The 23,338-nt window shown below is 46.0% G+C and overlaps 1 protein-coding gene across 3 annotated transcripts in view; it reads right to left on the bottom strand.

Moving 5' to 3' along the window:
* The window catches only part of SPAST (spastin), a 367,367-nt gene that overhangs the window by 155,808 nt on the left and 188,221 nt on the right, over positions 1-23,338 (bottom strand). For all 3 annotated transcript variants that reach the window (XM_029593917.1, XM_029593916.1, XM_029593915.1), the window contains 2 exons: positions 23,161-23,236; positions 8,234-8,325 (listed from right to left, as the gene is read on the bottom strand). In XM_029593917.1, coding sequence (XP_029449777.1) covers positions 8,234-8,325; positions 23,161-23,236 — 168 coding nt within the window. The remainder of the gene's footprint in view (positions 1-8,233; positions 8,326-23,160; positions 23,237-23,338) is intronic.

The following is a 23,338-nucleotide window of genomic DNA, read 5'->3' as shown; positions in this document are numbered from 1 at the left end:
GGGTACCAGCAGCTGCTGCAAAGGCAAGACACTGAGGAGGACATCTAGGAGCTTCAGCAGCAGTGCCAAAATCGCATGTGTCTGCTCCGGCACCAGTGGAAACACCAGTGGAATTGGCAGTTTGATGTCCTGCAAGGCTCGAATCACCGCCAGCTACACTCTGCGGTCCAGTTCCTCTTGAAAATCCACCAAAGGTAGAATGGATGGAGGAGGAAGAGAAGGCGTCACTGGACCTCCACCCCAAGTGAGCTCAGTGCCTGGCACTGGTATCTGTGTGGAATGCCTGGGACTCCTGGGTTCGATGCAGGTTGATGCCTCCTCTCCACAGGGTCGCTTCGGGGACATCATAGCAGCCACTGGTGTCAACCCAAGCCCAGCACTGTGCAACAACAGCGACCGGTGGTGATGCTTCCGGGATTTCCCTTGGTGCTCGGCCCAGTCTTTCCCTGAAGCTGAGGAAGATGGAGATGATACTGACATCATGGAGTGGAACGACATCGAGAGGGTTCCGGTGGGGGGGGAGTGGACAGTGAAGGTTCTGTATCCATGGGTTCCCCATGACTCTTCGGCATCAACGTCCCTGATGGAGTCAATGGATCAGATTTTTTGGATCTGAAAAGTTTCCCCTTCTTGTCCAGACGGGCCCAACGGCCTTTGAGAGTCATTTGATCACAAAAACGACACCATTGGATGTTGTGTGATGCCCCCAGGCAGAGGATACAGACTGCGTGTGGATCCGTGACAGACATGGTCCGCGGGCACGGGGGGCATCGGTGAAAACCGGATGCCACCAAAAAGAGCCGGTGAGCAGTCGATGACCGGCAGCCACCGATAAGTGACAATACCGGGAATTGACCTCAAGGAAGAAGGAAAACTTACCTTGCCGCCCTACCAAAGCACAGACCAGGAGGAAGAGGGACCACAGCGCAGGAAGTTTGTAATTGACCGGGAAATAGCAAGTGTTGCTTGCCTGTAACAGGTGTTCTCACAGGACAGCAGGATGTTAGTCCTCACATATGAGTGACATCATCAGGATGGAGCCCAATCACGGAAAACTTCTATCAAAGTTTCCAGAACTTTGACTGGCCCCTACTGGGCATGCCCAGCATGGCACTAACCCTGCAGCCAGCAGGGGTCCCCATTCAGTCTTATTTCATAGCTACAGGCAGTGCCGAAAAAATAAAACAACAAAACGTTACGAACCAAACACCGCAGGGCGGCGGGCGGGTTTCGTGAGGACTAACATCCTGCTGTCCTGTGAGAACACCTGTTACAGGTAAGCACCACTTGCTTTCTCACAGGACAAGCAGGATGGTAGTCCTCACATATGGGTGAGTACCGAGCTGAGGATGTCCGAACATGCACCAAATGTACCCAACGGCGTGCAACAGACACAACAACTGGGGTGGAATTTGGTAGAGGGCATCCTGAACCCCACCGGGCAGGCGGAAGGGTGTTGGTACGTCACGTTGGAAATAAGTTATGCAGGACAGACTGGCCGAAGATGGAATCTTGTCTTCCGGCTTTGTCCAAGCAATAGTGGGCTGCGAAGGTATGGAGAGAGCTCCAGGTGGCAGCCCTGCAAATGTCAGGAAGCGGCACCAATCTTAGGTGTGCTACTGAAGTCGCCATGGCCCTCAGAGTGTGCTTTAACATGATCTTGAAAAGGTATGCCTGCTTGCTGGTAGCAAAAAGATATGCAGTCCGCCAACCAGGAGGAGGAGAGAGTCTGCTTACCTACAGGTTGCCCTAATTTGTTGGGATGGAAAGAGACGAATAACTGAGTGCTCTTCCTGTGGGCAAGTGTACGGTCTAGATAGAAAACTAGAGCCCATTTACAGTCAAGGGTATGCAGAGCCTGTTCCCCTGGATTGGAATGGGACCTGGTAAAAAGGTAGGTAGTATGATGGATTGATTAATGTGAAACTCCGAAACTACCTTGGGTAAAAAGTTAGGGTGAGTGCAGAGTACCGCCAGGTCCTGCAGGAGTTTAGAGTAAGGCAGATGGGTAACTAGGGCCTGTACCCCTGTTAATACTCCTGCACCCGTTTATTCTTTAAACGTTCATATGTTTTTTTGTTCCTTGTAAAGGCCATGCCTAATGACAGCCTTGCTGTCTCTGTTCTAACTTACATGTGAACCGATACGATGTGAAAACGGTTGTCGGTATACAAAAATTCCAAATAAATAAATAAATAATCCTGCGAGCTGAAGTGATAGCTAAAAGGAAAATCACTTTCCATATGAGATATTTTAGGTCACAGGAGCGAAGAGGCTCGAATGGAGTTTTCATGAGCCGACCGAGAACCAGATTAAAGTCCCAAGAAGGAGCCGGAGGACGTAAAGGTGGCTTGATATGGAGCAAGCCCTTTAAAAATCGTGTTACGAGGGGTTGTACTGATATAGGGACATCCCCGACACCTTTATGGAAGGCGGCTACCGCACTGACATGCATTTTGATGGAAGAGGTTTTTAGACCTGACTGACAAATGCCAGGGATAGTCCAAAAACCTTGGGATTGGACAGGAAAAGGGATAAAGGGACTGCGAAGTGCACCATAATGTGTACCTTTTCCATTTATAGGAGTAAGAGTTTCTTGTGGAAGGCTTCCGTGAAGCAATCAGGACATGAGAAACCGAATCTGAAAGGTTAAGTGGTTGAAGGATTAACCTTTCAACATCCATGCCATCAGGGACAAGGCCTGAAGATTGGGATGGCGTAGGCATCAGTCATTTTGAGTGATCAGATGCGGGTCCGTTCCCAAGGGAATGTGCCTGCGGATGGAGAGATCCTAGAGTATGGGAAACCACACTTGGCGTGGCCAGTGAGGTGCTATCAGGATCATGGTTCCTTTGTCCTGACGTAGCTTCACGAGAGTCTTCGAAAGAAGAGGAAGTGGAGGGAATGTATAGAGCAGACCGGTTGCCCACGAGAGGGAGAATGCATCTCTGGGCTGAGAGCACTCGCTCCAAATGAGGGAGCAGTAATTGTCCACTTTGTGGTTCTGAGGGGACGCAAAGAGGTCTGTCTGGGGGTATCCCCATTGGCGAAAGATTGAGGTCGCTACCGAGGGGTTGAGAGACCACTCGTGTGGCTGGAAGACGCGACTCAGTTTGTCTGCCAAGACATTGTCCACTCCCGGCAAGTAGGTGGCTCTGAAGTACATCGAGTGGGAGAGCGCTTCCGCCCAAATCTGCGCAGCTTCCTGACCATAGGAGGAAGGAGCCTGTGCCTCCCTGCTTGTTGATGTACCACATGGCCACCTGGTTGTCCGTCTGAATCAGGATGACGTGATTTGATAGGCATTCCTGAAAAGCCCTGAGTGCATATCGCATTGCTCGAAGTTCTAGGAAGTTTATTTGATGTTTGGCTTCCTCTGGAGACCAAGATCCTTGTGTCTGTAGATTGTCCACGTGGGCTCCCCACCCGAGGTTGGAAGCGTCGGTGGTGAGAATGAGTTGAAGATCTGGCACTTGAAAAGGCAGTCCCTGGAGGAGATTGGTCTGATCTTTCCACCAGGCGAGAGACAGACGGAGTGAGTTGGTGATGTGGACAATGGTTGACAGAGGCAGAACAGCTTGAATCCATTGTGACCTCAGAGTCCAATGCATGAGTCTCATGGCCAGGCGGGCCATTGGTGTAACATGGACGGAGGACGCCATGTGTCCTAGCAGGACGAGGAATTGGCGAGCTGTTGCTGTATGTTGAGACTGCAACTGGTGAGCGAGGGCCACGAGTATTAGCGCTCGTTGTCGAGGTAAAAAGGCTTTTGCCTGTAAAGTGTCCAAGTCTGACCCAATTTCTTTTTGTTATGTTACACTACGTTCTAAAGTTATCTGTATGTATTATGTTGTTCTTATGTAAACCAGAGTGAAGGCAGAATGCTATACTTCGGTATATAAAAGATCCTAAATAAATAAATAAATAAATAAATAAATAAATGAACGACAAGTTTTGAGATGGGATTAAATAGGATTTCCCGTAAAATGACAAGAAATCCTAGAGAAATTAGAGTGTGTAGGGTGAAATCGAGGGACGACCGAGCGGCTTGCTGGGTTGGAGCCCTGATTAACCAGTCATTCAGATAGGGGTAGACGTGCACACCTTCTTTCCTGAGGAAAGCTGCTACAACTACGAGGCATTTGGTGAAGACTCGTGGTATAGATGCTAGGCCGAAGGGAAGCACTCGATATTGATAGTGCTTTGGGCCTACTAAAAACCTGAGGTACTTGCAATGAGTTGGAGTGATCGCAATGTGTGTGTATGCATCCTGGATGTCCAGAGAGCAGAGCCAGTCTCCTCTTTGTAGAAGAGAGCCCAAGGTTACCATCTTGAACTTTTCCCGCTGGAGGTACTTGTTGAGAGCACGTAGGTCCAGAATTGGACGAAGCCCCCCGGATTTTTTGGGGATCAAAAAGTACCGGGAATAGAACCCTAGGCCTTGCTGCGAGAGTGGGATGGGTTCTATTGCTCTTAACTGGAGAAGAAGGGAAACCTCCTGCTCCAGAAGGACAGAGTGGTCGGATACTCTCCACGCCTGCAGAGGTGGTGAGTCCGGTGGAAGTGCAAGAAAGTTTAGGTGGTAACACTGAGCAATGATTGCTAGCATCCATTGGTCAGTTGTGATTGATTGCCACATGTTGTGAAAGTGGCACAATCGACCTCCCACTGGTATGCTTGGCAGAGGATTCAGGCTGCTGCTCTCTAAGTGAAAGTAAAAAACCTGAAGCAGGCCCCAGCTGGGGAGCTGCTTGTGGCTTTTGCTTTCGGGCCTGGCGAGGCTGAGGCTTTTGATAAGGCCTCGTAGTTCGGGACCTTGCTGGTGGAGGATAGTATTTCCTTGGATGGAAGAATGACTTCTTAGAGTCCTTCCTGAAGGGCTGTCTTGAGGGGAAGTCAGACGGTATCGATGAGAGCTGTTTAATGGTCTCATGATGGTCCTTTAATTCAGCCACCATTTGCTGGATCTGCTCACTGAACAGATTGTCTCCTACACATGGTAGGTCGGATAGCCTGTCTTGTACTTCTGGGCGAAGGTCAGAAGATTTGAGCCAGGCCCATCGTCTTGCTGAAATGGCAGCTGCAAACACTCTAGTACAGGTGTTGAAGATATCGTAAGCTGTTCTTATCTCATGCTTTCCTGCCTCAAACCCCTTGTTGACAAGGATTTGAAGCTGGTCTTGGATTTGTTCAGGCAGGGTTTCAGAGAAGTCCTGTATCGGTTTGAAAATGACCCTATTGTATTGGGTCATATACAGCTGGTAAGCAGCAATTCTGGAGATGAGCATGGCCCCTTGGAACACTTGTCGACCAATATTGTCTAGGAACTTCTGTTCCTTAACAGGAGGGGTAGATGAGGCTTCGTCCTTTTTGCTTTCTTTTGAGCTGATTCTACCACAACTGAGTGGTGGTCGAGCTGAGATTTTTGAAAGCCGGGGACTGACTGCACTAAATAGGTAGTGTCAGCTTTTCTATGGACTGGGGCAATGGATCCAGGGTTTTCCCAGTTCTTTTTGAGGAGGTCAAGAAGAACTTGATGAATGGGAATAGAAGTGAACTGGAGCAACTCCATCATCTGGTGCCTATCATCCTGCTCTGTCTGAAGCTGAAAAGGGACCAACTCAGACATTTCCTTCACAAAATTAATGAAAGAAAGGTCCTCTGGAGGAGAACGCTTTCTACTTTCAGTAGGAGAGGGAGGTGAAGGTAAGTCATCGGTGTCTGAAGAAGTATCATCACCCCAGGTGTCATAAGGATCAGCAGACTGACCTGTAAGACGAGAAGGGGGGTGGATACCCGAAAGCCCCGGCCGAGGCTCCGAGAAAATCGAAGGAATTGCCGGGGGCACCGTGGACGGCCTGGAGGGCATCGGTGCCGGTATCGAAGGCGCTGATGTATGTATCGCCCCCGATGAATGAATCGGTGGCGAGGGATGAATTGGCATCGATGGCTGAGGCAAAACTCCTGAAGGAGGAAAGCTGAACGGTGTTTCTCCTCCTGATGAAGCTGTCAACGGGGAGCACACCGGAGCCCCGGGAACCACCGGTGGAAGGGCTGTTATGAGCGCCTCCATCCGGGATAGCAGCGGTGCGCCAGTGCTGCTGGAATCGGTTCGATGACCGGTTCCCACAATCGGTGCCAGTGTTGGTGCCGAAGGGACCTGGAGTCGTTGCATCGCCTTGTCGATGACCTCCTGGACCAGCCGGTCCAGTTCCTCCCGGAGACCTGGAGCAAGCAGCCCCGGCTCCATGACAGAAGAGGGAGGCGGAGGCACAGTCAGAGGGACCACCTTTACAGGTGGAATTGCGACTCCCAAACCCCGATCGGGTGAGCGTGGCCTCGATGCCCCGGTCGCAGGAATGGTCGGTACCGTTCCTGGACGGGGTTTCTTCGATGGTGGCTCGGACGGTGATGAGGTCGATGATTTCGCTCCCTCTACGGTCCGAGTCTTACGATGCCGATGGCGATGTTTCTCCCTACGATCCCCTCGATCCTGAGGGGGAGTAACGGGAGCCGATGGCCGTGAAGACGTCGATGGCGGACGGTGGTCAATGCTGGTGCGACGTCGACGGTTCCGATGACGTCGATGCGATGGACGGCGTCGGGGTGTGAGCACAGAAGAGGAGTCCCATCTTCTCCATTCTTGCCTTGTGACCTTTGGGCGTCATAAGGGCACATTTGGAGCAAGTCAGGACATCATGCTCCCGGCCTAAACACATTACACAGACGCCATGAGGGTCTGTGATAGACATGGTGCGAGTACAGTCTGGGCACCGGCGGAACCCTGACGCCACGGCCATAGAAAAAAATCGAGCTGCGGGACGGACGACGGCCAGTAGGCCGCAAGGGCCAAACTTGACAGTAATCGACGGAAAACTGTCAAAAAACTTACCGGAGTACCGCGGCTAGAGAGAAGTTAGAAGGACCCCTGTGGGGCAGTTTAACGTTAGTTAATTCCGTGAGGAAAATTCCTGTCAAGAATCTCCACAGAGCTCCTAAAACGCGAGGCTACTGCAGCTTGGAAAAAAGAAGACTGAAGGTGGACCCCTGCTGGCTGCAGGGTTAGTGCCCTGCTGGGCATGTCCAGTAGGGGCCAGTCAAAGTTCTGGAAACTTTGATAGAAGTTTTCCGTGATTGGGCTCCATCCTGATGATGTCACCCATATGTGAGGACTAACATCCTGCTTGTCTTGTGAGAAAATGAAAAAACCACAATGATAAACAATGAAAAGAGCAGAGTTCCACAACTGCGAGACAACAACTCTGTGGAAAAAACGAAACTGAAGAGGGACCCCATGTGGACGCGCAAATAGTGGCATACTGGCAAGTTAAGTGTGCCAGACAAAATTTCTAGAAACTTTGACATAAGTTTTCCATGCCGGGCTCCATCCGATGATGTCACCCATGTGTGAGGACTACCATCCTGCTTGCCCTAGGAGAAAAAATACTGCTGAAATTACTACACAGAGCTGTGAAAAAGTGAGTGGCGCTTAGGAGCATTACAGTCAGTAATTGAAAAAGACTGCCACTCGGCATGCATGCATGCTCAAAGAGGTCTTCAAGTCTTCGCTAAAAAGTTCTGGAGATTCATTCCATGTAAGTGCAGTCAGATTACATCATTCATGTGTATGACTTTAGTGAACTGTCTACCTCCAGAGAAAAACAAATTTCTCACAAAATGTATGTTTCTAAGCACTCTCCATTGATTCTGCATGACTCATCAATTGATTCCAGTTGATGTTTACATTACCTTGATAGGTTCAACTGCAACAGTGGACATCTCGATCAAACTGATACTTAAAGAGCCTTCTCAATTGCCTCACCCAAAATGTGGAATACCCTACCTAAATTCTTACGAATTCAACATGACCTAAAAACATTCAAAAAGGACCTAAAAACAATATTGTTCCGCAAGTTCCTCACTGACTTTCAACCATCTAATCATACCGACTTTCAACCGAACTCCCAATTGCTTACCCCATAATTCACCCCTATTCCTACTTCCCCTCCCCCTCTATCCTAATATTTTCTCATTCTAGACTCGATATCCATTTCGCTGATACTGTTTAATGGTTCAATTTTTTCTATACTACTACCCATTTGTTAAGAATCTGTTTACTGTTCTTACTAATGCTCAGTTACAAGATATTGTACACTTTTGTAAACCGTTATGATGGCTCAACCGAATAACGGTATATAAAACTCATCAAATAAATAAATAAATAAATACTTACACCATCAAATTCTATTAAAAATTCTGTTTTTAGGCGCCTGCTAGCATCATGTTCTCCTTCTCTTCTTTCACACAAAAGACTGTCAACTTCATCTAAATATAAAATAAAATTTGCAGTTAATTTATCTGTGATAGTGAAGTAGCTAAATATAAGGGGTTTATTTCATTCCTCTGCTCCCATCCATGTTATTTAATGCAGTACCAAAAGTGCTAATGTGCAAGGCGGCTACAGTTACTGCTTCTCTCAAGTGCTGTTGCTCTTATTGCCTATTAGTAATGAGCTCTTGCACTAATCAATGGATAATGGCAGAATCAGCAGCTCTTGACAGAAACACTTTCTTACCCATTTAGCACACAGCCCTATCGAGCTGTAGCATGAGTCACTCACCAACTCAGAGCTAGCGAACAGAAACTTTGTGCTGTGCTTAAGATTTCAGAGTATCCTTTGCGGTGCTGCCCTTTAAACAGCACAATTTTTTTGAATTTCTATACTGCCTTTCCATAAAATTTTCAAGATGGAATAGCCACCATAAAATATAAAAAAACAGCATTAAAACAATCAATGAAAAACATAAAACAATCATAAAAAAAGAAAATCACAACACAATGAGAAATTACTACGTACTTGATAATTTCCTTTCTTTAGGTCAGATGAATCCAGAACAAGTCAGTTTATGCTCCCCTACCAGCAGATGGAGACAGAACAAACTAAAGTCACAGTATATAACTCCCTCTAGTGACATCAGCCTGCCAGCATTCTCTTCAAAAGCAACTGTGGACAGATTAGCAAAATACTCAATTAAAAACGGATAATCATTTCAATACTCAGCCAACAGGCAACAATGAGCTACGACAAGAATGTTATAGCACTGGTCTAGGGACTGGACTAACATCAATAATCCCTGTAACCAGGGCCGGTGGAAGCACTAGGCGAACTAGGCCTGGGCCTAGGGCGCAGAGCATTAGGGGGCACCGCGAGCAATGGTATCCCAAGGGGAGCCAATGCCCCTGGGTGCAGGGAGGCTCATGCGACCGCCGGTGGACCTCATCCCACTGGCGGCTGAGCAGCGACACATAGCAGGCAGATCAACAGGGCTGTGGTGGAGCTCAAGTCACCACGGCCCAAAGAAAAAGGTCGCATTTAAACATGCAGGTGCTCCTCCTCCTTCCTGCCTGCATGGCCCCGGAAGAAAACGTTGCTGGAGCCGCTTGGACAGGAAGGAGGAGGAGCATCAGTGCGTGCAGAAGAGGAGCAGCGCTTCTGGGTCGCTGCAAATCCCAAGTCGCAGCGGCCCGAGAAGAGGAGGCCCAGAGGTGAGAGAGAGGCTGAGGGTCTGTAGAGTGTGTATGTGTGTGTATGAGATTAATTGAGAGATTGTGTGTGAGAGTGAGTTGAGTGTGTGTGGGAGTGAGGACCTGAATGTTTGCAGAGACAGCATGTGAGAGCCTCCGTGTGTGTGAGAGACAGAGCATGTGACAGTGAGAGCCTCTGCTTGAACAAGACAGCATGTGGAAGTGAGAGAGAGCCTGTGTGTGTGAGACTCAGACAGCATGTGCCAGTGAGACTGTGTGTATGAATGATTGTATGAGAGCATTTGACAGTGAGCATGTGCTTAAGCAAGACAGCATATAGGAGTGAAAGAGAGCCTGGGTGTGTGACTCAGATAGCATGTGCCAGTGAGAGACTGTGTGTATGAATGATTGTATGAGAGAGAGCATGTGACAATGAGAGTGTGTGTGTGTGTGTGTGTGTGTGTGTGTGTGTGTGTGTGTGTGTGTGAGAGAGAGATGCATGTGAGAATGAGAACCTGACTGTGTGAGGGAAGAAAATGGAGAGAAAATAAATAGAAAAAAAGACAATACAAAAGGAATTGGCAAAATAAGAAGAGAGGGAAGGTGGAAAAAAAGCCTGTGACCAACCGATTAGAAAACTAAGATCAGATAGCAAAGGTAAAAAACAAAAATTACTTTTTAGTGATTGGCACATGTAATCTTTGGGAATGTGCAAGAGTGGCACTTTCTCTATGCGGATCTCACAATGCACGAGATCAGCATGGAGGAAGTGGAAGCCCACGGGGCCTGCACAGAGGAGGCAGCAGAATGGACTTCAGTGCCAGTAGCAGCAATTGGCGCCTCCCCAATAGCCATGCGGCAGCAGTGACAGTGGCAGCAGAGGAATGAGAGAGGTTCCATGGTTGCTGGCAAAAGAAAGAGAGGGGGGTCTGCCTTTAGTGTGTGCGTGTGAATGCATGGGACTCTGCCTGAGGGATGAGGAGGGAGTGGTGTGTGAAATGCATGGGTGCCTGCCTAGGGGATGAGGAGGGAGTGGTGTGAGAATGCATAGGGAGCCTGCCTGGGGGATGAGGAGGGAGTGGTGAGAGAATGCATGGGAGCATGCCTGGGGGATGAGGAAGGAGTGGTGTGAGAATGCATGGGAGCCTGCCTTGTGTGTGTGTGTGTGTGTGTGAGACTGGGAGTTTGCCTGGGTGTGTGTTTGTGTGTATGTGAGGGAGCCAGTGAGTCTGAGAGCATGAGTGTGTATGAAAAAATCCAGGGGAGTAAGAGTTTGTATGTGGGGGGTGTGTGGAGGGGGAGAGAGTGTCTTAGAGCCTGAGAGTGTGTCAGTGTCTGTGAGAGCAAGAGGTTATGGTGGATATAAGAGCATGAATGTGTATGTATGTGACAGTGTATGTGTGAGAGAGAATGGACAGGTGAGAGAGAGAGAAGATAACCTCTTAATCCTAGACAATATCAGGGTGACTGGAAATCAAGAGCTCCCACAGAAGGGGACAGCAGGGGCTTTTTAAAATGCTTATTAGTTTTAATTATTGATATATGTGCTGTTTTGAAATATTTTATTGGTGTTTGGGAAATTGTAAAAAATGTATATGATTTTAATTAATAGAAATTCTATTTATCAGTAATTTTAAAATATTCTTTTATTATGGTTTTACTATTATAACTGATGCGTTGTTTCTTGATTTTATTTGTTTTATGAGGAATGGTGGCTCTGTTTTTCTATTGTTAATACACAGAGTCTGGCTTCTTGGAGTTTCCATTTCAGTTTTTGTCTAATTTGTGCTCCTTTATTTTGTATTTGGTGAGAGTCTGTCTCTACTCTGTGTGTGTGTGTGAATGAGCGCACGCCGTGACCACTGACATCCAGCCGGGCGCTCAGGTCACGGCGTGCGTTCATGCACCCTCGCCGGCGGGGGCTGCTGGAAGCCGCCTCAAATGGGGCAGGCACGATCCGCCCCAGGCTGCTGAAGCTGCTCTCGCCGCCTGCTGCCTCCGGGAGGAGGGGAGAGAGGATTGGGGCTGCTCCGGAGACCGGCACCCATGGACGCGGCCAGGGCAGGTGAGCGGGGGCTGGGGGAAAGTTTGCCCGATCCTGGCTCCTCTAAAGGTCGTCCCGGGGGGTGAGGGGGTCGTTTGCCCATGAAATTTCGTCTCTCTGACCTGACGCTCCACACTAACGCAGGGGTAAGGGTAGGCGGTAAATTAGCAGGTTAAACACGCGGCAAAACTGCAGGTTAAAAAGGTGATAATCGGGGCGCACGTTACTGTATGGGAGGGAATAGCTAATCCGATCGTTTACATCTCATATACATGCCGCGGGCGGAAAGGGTTACCCGTTGATTTAAAGAAGTGGTAAGGATGGGTTAAAAGGGATAGTGAATCGCGGGTTGGACTTACGTGGCCAAAATGTGGGTAACAAAGCGGGCTAGAAGCAGGGTAACCGCGGCCACGCTTTACTGTATCGGCCTGTAGGTAACTGTTTCCCGGCATCCACGAATGCAGCATGACTTCCTCCTTGATCCAGCGAGCTATTGTAGCCTGTTTAGACTCTCCCTGTCTATTACTGCCCATGAAGGTCAAACAGACGGTCTGACTTCCGCAAGGGTTCAGTAACAGAGATATCTGACAATGTCTCCTGACATCCAAGGGTCGCAAACAACTATACTCTTCTATATCTCGCTCTCTGTCTAAGGACAGCAGGGAGATGGACTGATTCAAGTGAAACTCAGTGACCACCTTCAGTAAAAAGGAGGGTACAATACACAGCTGTACTGCCCCTGGAGTCATCTGGAGAAAAGGTTCCCAGCAAGACAGGGCCTGCAGTTCAGAAACCTTACACGCAGAACAAATGGCCACCAGAAATACCATCTTCAAGCTCAATATCTGCAAGGAGAGAGTACTCGGCGTTCTAAATGTAGGGCCTGCCAAGAAGTCCAATACAAAAAAAAAAACTCAAGGGCACCAGAAACCGCAAGGGAGGCCGAAGATGTTTCACACCTCTCAGGAAACAGGCCACATCAGGATTAGCCAACAAGGATCCACCATTTACCTGACCCCTAAAACAGGAATTGAGAGCTAAGCCTTTATACAAGCAATCCTGCAAAAATTCCAAGATGAGCAGAACCTTGACCAAGGAAGAAAGAGTATCTCGATCCTCACACCAGGCCTCAAACATTCCCCAGAGTCGCACATAGGCCAAGGAAGTGGAGAACTTTCTCGCTCTTAGTAAGATGAAAATCATTTTCGCAGAATAGCCATGTTTCAGCAAGTAAGCATTTTCAAGGGCTAAACCGTAAGACAAAATCAATGAGGATCTCCCTGAAGAACAGGTCTCTGCCACAACAGGTCCATGTGCACTGCAAGTCGAAAAGGCGAGTCCACCAGGAGCCTCTGCAGATCTGCATATCATGGTCTCCTGGGCCAATTAAGAGTGACCAAGAGCACCATACCTCTGTGGCGCTCGATTCTTCGAATCAATCTGCCCAACATGGGCCATAGAGGAAGGGCATACAGCAACATCTTCCAGCCACTCCTGCACTAGGGTATCGATCTACAAGGACTTCAGATCTGTAGGGAGATATCTCATGTTTACCACTGATGCACCAATTATGAATTATAATAACCATGTACAGAACAAATTCTGACAGGCCCCAGACACTGTCACAGCAAGAGAAGTAACTTTGCCCAGGTGAACTTTAAAACATGTCTCTGTGGAAAATGAAGAGGCCTTATCCTGATACACTGAAAGATACCTTATCAGATGTGCCTGTTTGTCAGTTCCTGTGCAAATATAAAACACACAGAGAGGCAACAACTTAAGATCCTAAGCAAGTGTCAGGGACAGCCAAGCAAGCTAAGATCAGAAAGTCCCCTCTTCCTAAGAGGGGGAGGCAGTCAAAGATGGAGAAAAACAAGGACTCTGGCAGTCAACTTGGCATATAGATGTGGTAGTTCTTCCCCCAAAGAAATGGGGAGGTAGAAGATGACCTGTAATGCAGGAAAGACCTTCTACTCACCATGTGATTAGGCATGAGCTTATGCATATTTATCAGCTGGAAAGTATAAGACAAGGGGGCAAGGAAGAAGAAAAGGTAGGCAAGCAACGGACCCCCTGAAGGAGGAGGCGGCACAAACCCTGAACACCAGGAGAGCGGATCCGGAGAGCAACCCTGAAACCTGTGCTGAAGCATCCCTGAAAGCAAGAGAGGGGCCAGAGGCAGACCAGCACTCCCTGCTATCGAGAAGGGAGAAGACTAGGTGTGGCAAGGAGATCAGAGAGAGGAGACCCTGGCTCAGGCAGAGAGTGACACCGAGTCATAGACGTGAAGGGCGAGGCCAAGCCCAGACAGCCGGCAAGCACCAGAGCCAGAAGCTAACCTCCCTTCCTGCACAGTCTGCCTGCTCTGCCAGCACCAAGCCTCTCCCCTAACCCACATTCTCCAGCTCTCAAGTTGGAACCTGCTTCAGAGGGGAACATAGGTATCACCTGAAGTTGGAATCAGGGGTAAGTAAGTTAGCCATAAGTATTAATATCTTAAGCAAGCTAAAGTTTATGGCATGTTTGGTTACCACCCATGATTCAGAACTTTCTTTAGGGAAAACTGGTGCTTAGTGGCCAGGATGCTATGTCCTGCCAAATCTGATAAATAAAAGTATATTTCTAAGGAGAATACACGTTGTCTTTTCCCTGACTTAGAATTGCAAGTAAGGTGGGAGGGCAGCTGGCAGTGTCTTGTAGTAGCAGATCCCTGCACTCTTAAACCTGCTTATAGATCTCTTGTGTGACTGAAGAAGCGTGAAACCTTCCCATTGCACAAGGTTGTCAACAGATCCAAGAACAGGAGACCCTAGAGATCCCGATCAGTTGAAATGCCTTGTCTGACAATGCCCACTCTCCTTGGTCCAGATTCTCCTGGCTGAGAAAGTCTGCTTTTACATTGTCTTTATCTGCGATGTGCGAGGCCAAGATCATCTATAGATGCACTTCTGCCCATTCCATTAGTTGATCTATTTCCTGCAACATTTGCTGGCTCTTGGTACCTCCCTGCCGAATGATGTAAGCCACAGTCATAGCACCGTCTGACATTAAGTGGACCGAACAACCCTGCAGTCTGTCGCTGAATTGTAAACACACCAACTGGACTGCTCTGGCTTCCAGGCGATTGATATTTCAGAGAGACTCCGCCGCATTCCAACGACCTTGCACTGTCAGCTCCTGACAGTGAACTCCCCAACCAAGGAGACTCGCATCCATCGTCAGCACTAACCAGTCTGGAGGGATCAGGGAAACTCCCTTCCTTAGATGTTCTGCCTGCATCCACCACTACAGTTGGGAGGAAACCTCCATTGGCAGGTGAAGTCAAATCGAATAATCTTGAGACTGTGAGCTCCACCGAGACAGCAGGGAGTGCTGAAGAGGACGCATATGAACTCTCACCCATGGTACCACTTCTAGGGTCACCGCCATTAAACCAAGTAACTGCAGGTAAGACCATATGGTCTGGCGCAGAGTGCTCATTAGCAGACGGAGTTGCGCTAACAACTTCTGAATTCGAGCTTCCGGCAGTAACACCTTGTCCTGCTTCATGTCAAAATGAATCTTGAGGTAGTCCAGAGTCTGAGTAGGCTGAAGACTGCTTTTGGTCAGGTTCACCACCCAGCTGAGCTCCTGCAGCAGGGAAATCACCTTGTGAGTCACCAGGCGGCACTCTTCCAGCGACTTGGCTCTGATCAGCTAGTCATCCAAATTATGGGTGTACTATGATTCCACCCTTCCTCAATTCTGACACAACCATCACCACTACCTTGAAGGTGGTCAAATCAAAGGGCAGTGCCCAAAACTGAAAATGGTGCCCCAGAACTGCAAACTGCAGAAAACGATGTTCAGATCGGATGCAAATATGAAGGTACACTTCTGACAGGTCCAGGGAGGTCAGAAATTCACCCGACTGCATGGCCATTTTCATAAGAACATAAGAAATTGCGATGCTGGGTCAGACCAAGGGTCCATCAAGCCCAACATCCCATTTCCAACAGAGGCCAAATCAGTCCACAAGAACCTGGCAATTAACCAAACACTAAGAAGATCCCATGCTACTGATGTAATTAATAGCAGTGGCTATTCCCTAAGTAAATTTGATTAATAGAACTTATCCAAACCTTTTTTGAACCCAGCTATACTAACTGCACTAACCACATCCTCTGGAAACAAATTCCAGAGCTTTATGGTGCGTTGAGTGAAAAAGAATTTTCTCCGATTAGTCTTAAATGTGCTACTTGCTAACTTCATGGAATGCCCCCTAGTTCTTCTATTATTCGAAAGTGTAAATAACCGATTGACATCTACTTGTTCAAGACCTCTCATGATCTTAAAGACCTCTATCATATCCCCCCTCAGCCGTCTCTTCTTCAAGCTGAACAGCTCTAACCTCTTCAGCCTTTCCTCATAGGGGAGCTGTTCCATCCCCTTTATCATTTTGGTTGCCCTTCTCTGCACCTTCTCCATCGCAACTATATTTTTTTTTGAGATGCGGCGACCAGAATTGTACACAGTATTCCAGGTGCGGTCTCACCATGGAGCGATATAGAGGCATTATGACATTTTCCATTTTATTAACCATTCCCTTCCTAATAATTCCTAACATTGTTTGCTTTTTTGACTGCTGCAGCACACTGAGCCAACAATTTTAAAGTATTATCCACTATGATGCCTAGATCTTTTTCCTGGGTGGTAGCTCCTAATATGGAACCTAACATCGTGTAACTACAGCAAGGGTTATTTTTCCCTATATGCAACACCTTGCACTTGTCCACATTAAATTTCATCTGCCATTTGGATGCCCAATCTTCCAGTCTTTCAAGGTCTTCCTGTAAAGTATCACAATCCGCTTGTGATTTAACTACTCTGAATAATTTTGTATCATCCTCAAATTTGATAACCTCACTCATTGTATTCCTTTCCAGATCATTTATATATATATTGAAAAGCACCGGTCCAAGTACAGATCCCTGAGGCACTCCACTGTTTACCCTTTTCCACTGAGAAAATTGATCAATTAATCCTACTCTCTGTTTCCGGTCTTTTAACCAGTTTGTAATCCACAAAAGGACATCGCCTCCTATCCCATGACTTTTTAGTTTTCTTAGAAGCCTCTCATGAGGGAATTTGTCAAACGCCTTCTGAAAATCCAAATACACTACATCTACCGGTTCACCGTTATCCACATGTTTATTAACCCCTTCAAAAAAATGAAGCAGATATGTTAGGCAAGACTTCCCTTGGGTAAATCCATGTTGACTGTGTTCCATTAAACCATGTCTTTCTATATGCTCTACGATTTTGATCTCAAGAATAGTTTCCACTATTTTTCCCGGCACTGAAGTCAGGCTCACTGGTCTATAGTTACCCGGATCACACCAGGAGCCTTTTTTAAATATTGGGGTTACACTGTACCTGAAGACTGGAGGGTGGCCAATGGATGATTTTAATGATAGGTTACAAATTTTAACTAACAGATCATAAATTTAATTTTTGAGTTCCTTCAGTACCCTAGGATGTATACTATCCGGTCCAGGTGATTTGCTACTCTTTATTTTGTCAATCTGGCCTACTACATCTTCCAGGTTCACAGTGATTTCGTTCAGTTCATCTGACTCATCACCCCTGAAAACCATCTCTGGAACTGGTATCTCCTCATCATCCTCATTAGTAAACATGGAAGCAAAGAATTCATTTAGTCTTTCTGTAATGACCTTATCTTCCCTAAGAGCCCCCTTTAACCCCTCTGTCATCTAATGGTCCAACAGACTTCCTCACAGGTTTCTTGCTTCGGATATATTTTAAAACGTTTTTATGAGTTTTTGCCACTATGGCCAACTTCAATTCAAATTCTCTCTTCGCCCGTCTTATCAATGTTTTACACTTAACTTGACAATGCTTATGTTTTATCCTATTTTCTTCAGATGGATCCTTCTTCCAATTTTTGAAGGATGTTTTTTTTGGCTAAAATAGCCTCTTTCACCTCACCTTTTAACCATGATGGTAATCGTTTTGCCTTCCTTCCATCTTTCTTAATGTGTGGAATACATATGGACTGCGCCTCTAGGATTGTATTTTTAAACAATGTCCATGCCTGTTGAACACTTAACCTTTGCAGCTGCATCTTTCAGTTTTTTTCTAACTATTTTCCTCATTTTTATCAAAGTTTCCCTTTTGAAAGTTTAGTGTTAGAGCTGCAGATTTACTTGTTGTCCCCCTTCCAGTTATTGGTTTAAATTTGATCATGTTATGATCACTGTTGCCAAGTGGCCCCACCACCTTACCTCTCTCACCAAATCCTGTGTTCCACTAAGAATTAAATCTAAAATAGCTCCCTCTCTTGTTGGTTCCTGAACCAATTGCTCCATGAAGCAGTCATTTATTACATCCATGAACTTTATATCTCTAGCAAGTCCTGATGTTACATTTACCCAGTCAATATTGGGGTAATTGAAATCTAAATATACAAAATATTTCTTTATATGTGAACCCACGATTTGGTAATGAAATCTCCCATTATTATTGCACTGCCAAATTGGTTAGCTTCCCTGATTTCTCTAAGCATTTCATCATCTGTCTGACCATTTTGTCCAGGTGGACAGTAGTATACTCCTATCATTATACTCTTACCCAACACACATGGGATTTCTACCATATAGATTCTACTGAGCATTTAGTCTCTTGTATGATCTTTATCCTGTTGGACTCTATACCCTCCTGGACATAAAGTGCCACACCCCCACCAAGTTGATGCTCCCTATCATTGCGATATAATTTGTACCCTGATATAGCACTGTCCCATTGGTTATCCTCCTTCCACCAAGTCTCAGTGATGCCAATTATGTCAATTTCATCATTTGCTGCTATACACTCTAACTCTCCCATCTTATTTCTTAGACTTCTGGCATTGGCATACAGACATTTCAAAGTGTGTTTTTTGTTGCTATTAACAACCTGCTTTTCAGTTGTTAGGGATAATTCGGAAATCATTAGCTTCGGTGATTTTTTACATATAGGCACATGGACTATATTTGCTTTTAATGGAACCTCTCTGTTGGGATGCCCAAACTCTCCTGTTTCATTAGTATCCTTCAAGCATACATTTCTCTGAACCATGCACTGCTGAGTGACTGCCTGCTTTCCCCTTGTTCTAGTTTAAAAGCTGCTCTATCTCCTTTTTGAAAGTTAGTGCCAGCAGCTTGGTTCCACTCTGGTTAAGGTGGAGCCCATCCTTTCGAAAAAGTCTCACCTTTCCCCAAAGTTTCCCCAGTTCCTAATAAAGCTGAATCCCTCTTCCCTGCACCATCGTCTTATCCACGTATTGAAACACTGGAGCTTTGCCTGCCTCTGGGGACCTGCTTGTGGAGCAGGAAGCATTTCAGAGAATGCCACCCTAGAGGTTCTGTGTTTCAGATTCCTACCTAAAATCCTAAATTTGGCTTCCAGAACCTCTCTCCCACATTTTCTTATGTCATTGGTGCTCACATGTACCATGACAGCTGGCTCCTCCCCAGCACTGTCTATAATCCTATCTAGGTGACAAAGTTTCCATGTAGAAATGTTTCACCCGCCGATGATGGTCCTTACCTTTGAGATCCAGGATGGGACAAAAAGAGCCCTCCTTCTTTGGTACAATGAAATAAATGGAATATTGCCCTGTATTTTCCTGAGACATGAGAACTGGGACCCCAGCCCTCAGACAGAGGAGCCTTGTCAAAGTACTGCCTGCTTTTTTTTGCAGGGAGCGACAGGGAGTCTCCATAAACATGCCCCAAGGAACAGTGCAGAACTCCAATGCATATCCTTCTCGTATCACTTCCACGAACTACCGATCTGATGTGATTTCGACCCACCTGCAATAGAAGAAAGAGAGAGAGAGACCTCCCTCTATCTCCTGTTCCCGGAGGTAGGCTGGCAACCTTCATTGGGAGGCTGAGGAGGCTCCACTATCTGAGCCTGCACCCTTTCTAGGTTGTCAGTGGCGAAAGGATGGAGACCTACTGAAAGACCGAGTCCTCTGAAAGGTCACTCCTCTATAGGGCCTAAAATGCCTGAATGCTCTAGCATGACCCCTCATGGTAAAGGAGCGCTGCATCTGCTTCTTATCCTCCGGCAAATGAAGAACCAGAGATTCGCCCTACTTACTGACCAGTTTCTCCAACCAAATAAAAGTGAGCCATTAAAGTGCAACTTGGTGAAGTTAGCCTTGGAAGTCGCATCAGCCAACCAATTTCACAACCAAAACTGGTGCCTGGTCGCTACTATCGAAGCCACCACTCTGGCTGAAGTGCGAAGCAAATCACAGCCCGCATCGGCCAGGAAGGCAGCAGCTGGTTACATAACTGCCCTCGAACTAACCTCAGAGTCATCAATCTCCTGGGAGAGAAGCAAACAAGAGCAAGCTATCAAGGAACAACAAGAAGCAATCTGCAAGTTCATAGCCACTGCTTCAAATGCCTGCATGAGGATAGTCTCAATCTTTCTATCATGAGCATCCTTCAAGGCTGCTCCTCCTTCAATGAGAATAGTGGTCCACCTGGCAAATGCACACACAAGCGCATCTACCTTAGGAAAATTTAAGCACTCTCTTACCACTGGATCCAGAGGGTACAGGCCTTCCAAACCCCAAACCCCTTTGAAATCAGCCTCTGGGGCACCCCACTCAATATCATTCAATTCTTAAATGACTACAAATAGATCTGAAACTGTTTAAGAAGGCATTAAAAACATGGCTTTTTAATCAAGCATATGGTGCAGACTCAAGCCAGTGATTTTTATTTTTTGACTATTTTAATTATTTTCAAGTGTTTTAATTGATTTCAATTTATGAATCATTTGATATTAGCTTTTATTTTTCAAGCATCTAATTGTAATTCTTGTAATTTATAATTGAATCTTATTTAAATTATGTAGTGTGTGTTATGTATTTGATCTGTTCTTGGTCTTTGTATAACTGTAAACCATTGTGAAGGTTCAAAAAACCATACATCGGTATATAAATAAAAAAAATAAAAATAAGGAAACCAAAAGGGGATTTTGTTTTGGCTCAGATGGGAGCCTTTCCAGGAACCCCGAGCATTTCCAAGATTTGGGAGATCAGAACCGCAGTTCATCTCTATGAAAGATACTATAATATAATTCTATATGGCTCTAGACCTGGAGGGATTTCACCATCCTCCAGAGAATCAGGATCAGCGCCATCATCCATGCCATCTGGGTCCCTATCAGTAGGACCCGGCACCATTCTAGGAGTACTTCGGTGCTTAAGATAAGGTCCAGGCAAGGTTCCCACCTGCTCTTTCCCTCTAGGAGCAGTGGATCGAGATGAGGATTGTGTCTGAAGAAAAGATTGCAACTCTGGAAAAATTCCACCCGGGAAAATGTGAAAGTATTCAAACCAGGAGGCTCCTGGGTATACTTCATGAAGTTGAGGGCTCAGTTAGGGGAGTTCCAAAATCAGGTGCCCCAGCTAAGCCATCTTTACCCAGACCTACATCCGGCTGGGAAGGACCAGGCTTCGTGAAATCAGAGGACGATAAATCTCCCTGAGCCTCCAAACAGCGCTGGCAAAAATTAGCAGGCACAAATTAGCAGGCACTCCTGGCTGAGATGTCCTAATATGACATGCAGAGCAATGAGAAAGGCACTTAGCCTTTTTAGGAATTGGCGCCATTATGGCCGACAGTGCGTTAAGTGGCAGCCGGAGGCATGCATCTAACTGTTTTTGGTTTTTTTTTAAACATCCAAAAATTCCAGGCATCCAAAATTGGGAGACCAATACTTAGGCGTTCCAATGCTAGGCTCCCAAGACCTAGGCGTCAATAGAATAAGCACCGCATAAAGGACAAGCACACAACAAACGCACAAGTAAACGCTAGCCTGGACGCATATCAAGCCTTACTAGGCGTCCAGAAAAAAACTGGACGCACAGCTAGATGCACACGCCGAACAGATGATCCTGAAAGGGCAGCCTAAGAAGCACACAAAAAGCCGTTGAGGCCAACAGAGGCTACTCAATCCGCCAGGCTGCCCACGTCCCTCGACTTCCCCCCGAGTGGTACAAACGTTGGAATGGCTCCACGAGAATGGAGACCTGGAGGAAGGAAGCCCTAAACATACTCTCCTTTACTGTCTGTTTTTGGGTTGGTTTTTTTTTTTAAACATTTACTGGAGCTCAGCCTTACTTGGCTGAGTATAGAGATGGTCTCCGGCTGCAGAGGCAGAGGGCATTTGCCTTCACTGCCGCACTCTGCTTCCTGCAACCACTGCCTTTCAGCTGCAAAAGCAGCTAAGTCTACGCCAGCTGAAAAAACAGCTACTGGACCAAGGCACTCATCTGAGGGATCACGGAAATCACCTCAGGAATTCTCAACTGGGGGAGGGACCTTATGGTATCATCACAGTAGAGCGGGGCAAATCCTCTCTTTTCTCCTTAATTCTATTTTTTCTCAAATTGAGAAATCCCCAGTGGGGAAATGCATGACCACTATCTGCTGGAGACGGAGAATACTGGTAGGCTGATGTCACTAGAGGGGATTATATACTGTGACATCAGTTGCTCAGTCCATCTCCTGGTAGGGGAGCATAAACCCGCTTGCTCTGGATTCATCTGACTGGACACTAAGAAACAAATTAGCAAATCAAGTAACAAATATAATACAAACATGTAAAACAATTAACCCTTTAAAAATCTAAGGAGGTAATTTTCAAAAAGTTATGTGAATAAAAATTAGCATATATGCATGTAAGTAGTCTATACTTGCATAATTACTATTTTATTAAAGTTGAAAGTACACACGTACTTTATATTTCATGTGCACATATAAGTTTGTAAAAACAAAACAAAAGGGAGTGGCATTCCAGGGAGGGCATATAGTTACATACATAAGATGCTATTTGAAGACACTTACGCACGTAGATTTGGCAACTTGCATAATTTTACGCCTGCTAATTATCTTGTGTAAATGATATCAGACTTGTTTATTGTGTACTAATGGCTGGGTAGGAAGTCTAGGTGAACGGGGGGGAGTTTAAGCTGAAGAACCAGGAGGGTCTTAATGACTCGGAGAAGGACTGGACAAACTGATGTATTAATTAATAAACTGGTTAATTTCAAAATGTTTAAAAATATGCTTACGCGTATAAATCAGGTTTTACGCTAGCAAATCCTACTTAATTTTTGTGTATAAAATATACACGTATATTTTTAAAATAGGTAGGAAAAGTATGTGCTTTTAATGCATTGTATGTATTTGCATGTAAGAAAACGTGCGGGATAGAGATATGCATATTTTATAATACGTGTATGTATGTATATGTAAATAGATCTACGTTTGGCAATATACGTGCATATATACCGCTGCGCATAGTTTGTTTGAAAGTTATCTTCCCTGTATACTAAATTAATCAACCACCACAAAACACATCATTAGAGCATAATGTCCTAAAAAGCAGAAAACATCTTTCATAAATTTTAAAGAACTCTTATGAACAATGACCAAATCTTACTAATGCTTAGCAGTCTTCAGGAGCAAACACATCATGATTTAAAATACAAAAATAAAATACATCGCAGCGCTATAAGCTCTTACCAATAAAAATTACAGAGGGTTGAAGCTCTCTGGCCACTGCAAACAGAGCTCGAACCAGCTTTTCTCCTTCACCTACCTAAAACAGAATTTGTTGGATTATTAATCATCTTTGAATAGAATGTACCGATCAAGAAACTTTCCAATGGTTAATAGTACATTTTGTCCATAAATCACTAAC

The sequence above is a fragment of the Rhinatrema bivittatum genome, chromosome 3 (genome assembly GCF_901001135.1).
Source record: "Rhinatrema bivittatum chromosome 3, aRhiBiv1.1, whole genome shotgun sequence".
In the NCBI taxonomy this organism is placed as follows: Eukaryota; Metazoa; Chordata; class Amphibia; order Gymnophiona; family Rhinatrematidae; genus Rhinatrema; species Rhinatrema bivittatum.
The sequence above is the reverse complement of the archived record's forward strand: the minus strand, read 5'-3'. Positions and strand labels throughout refer to the sequence as shown.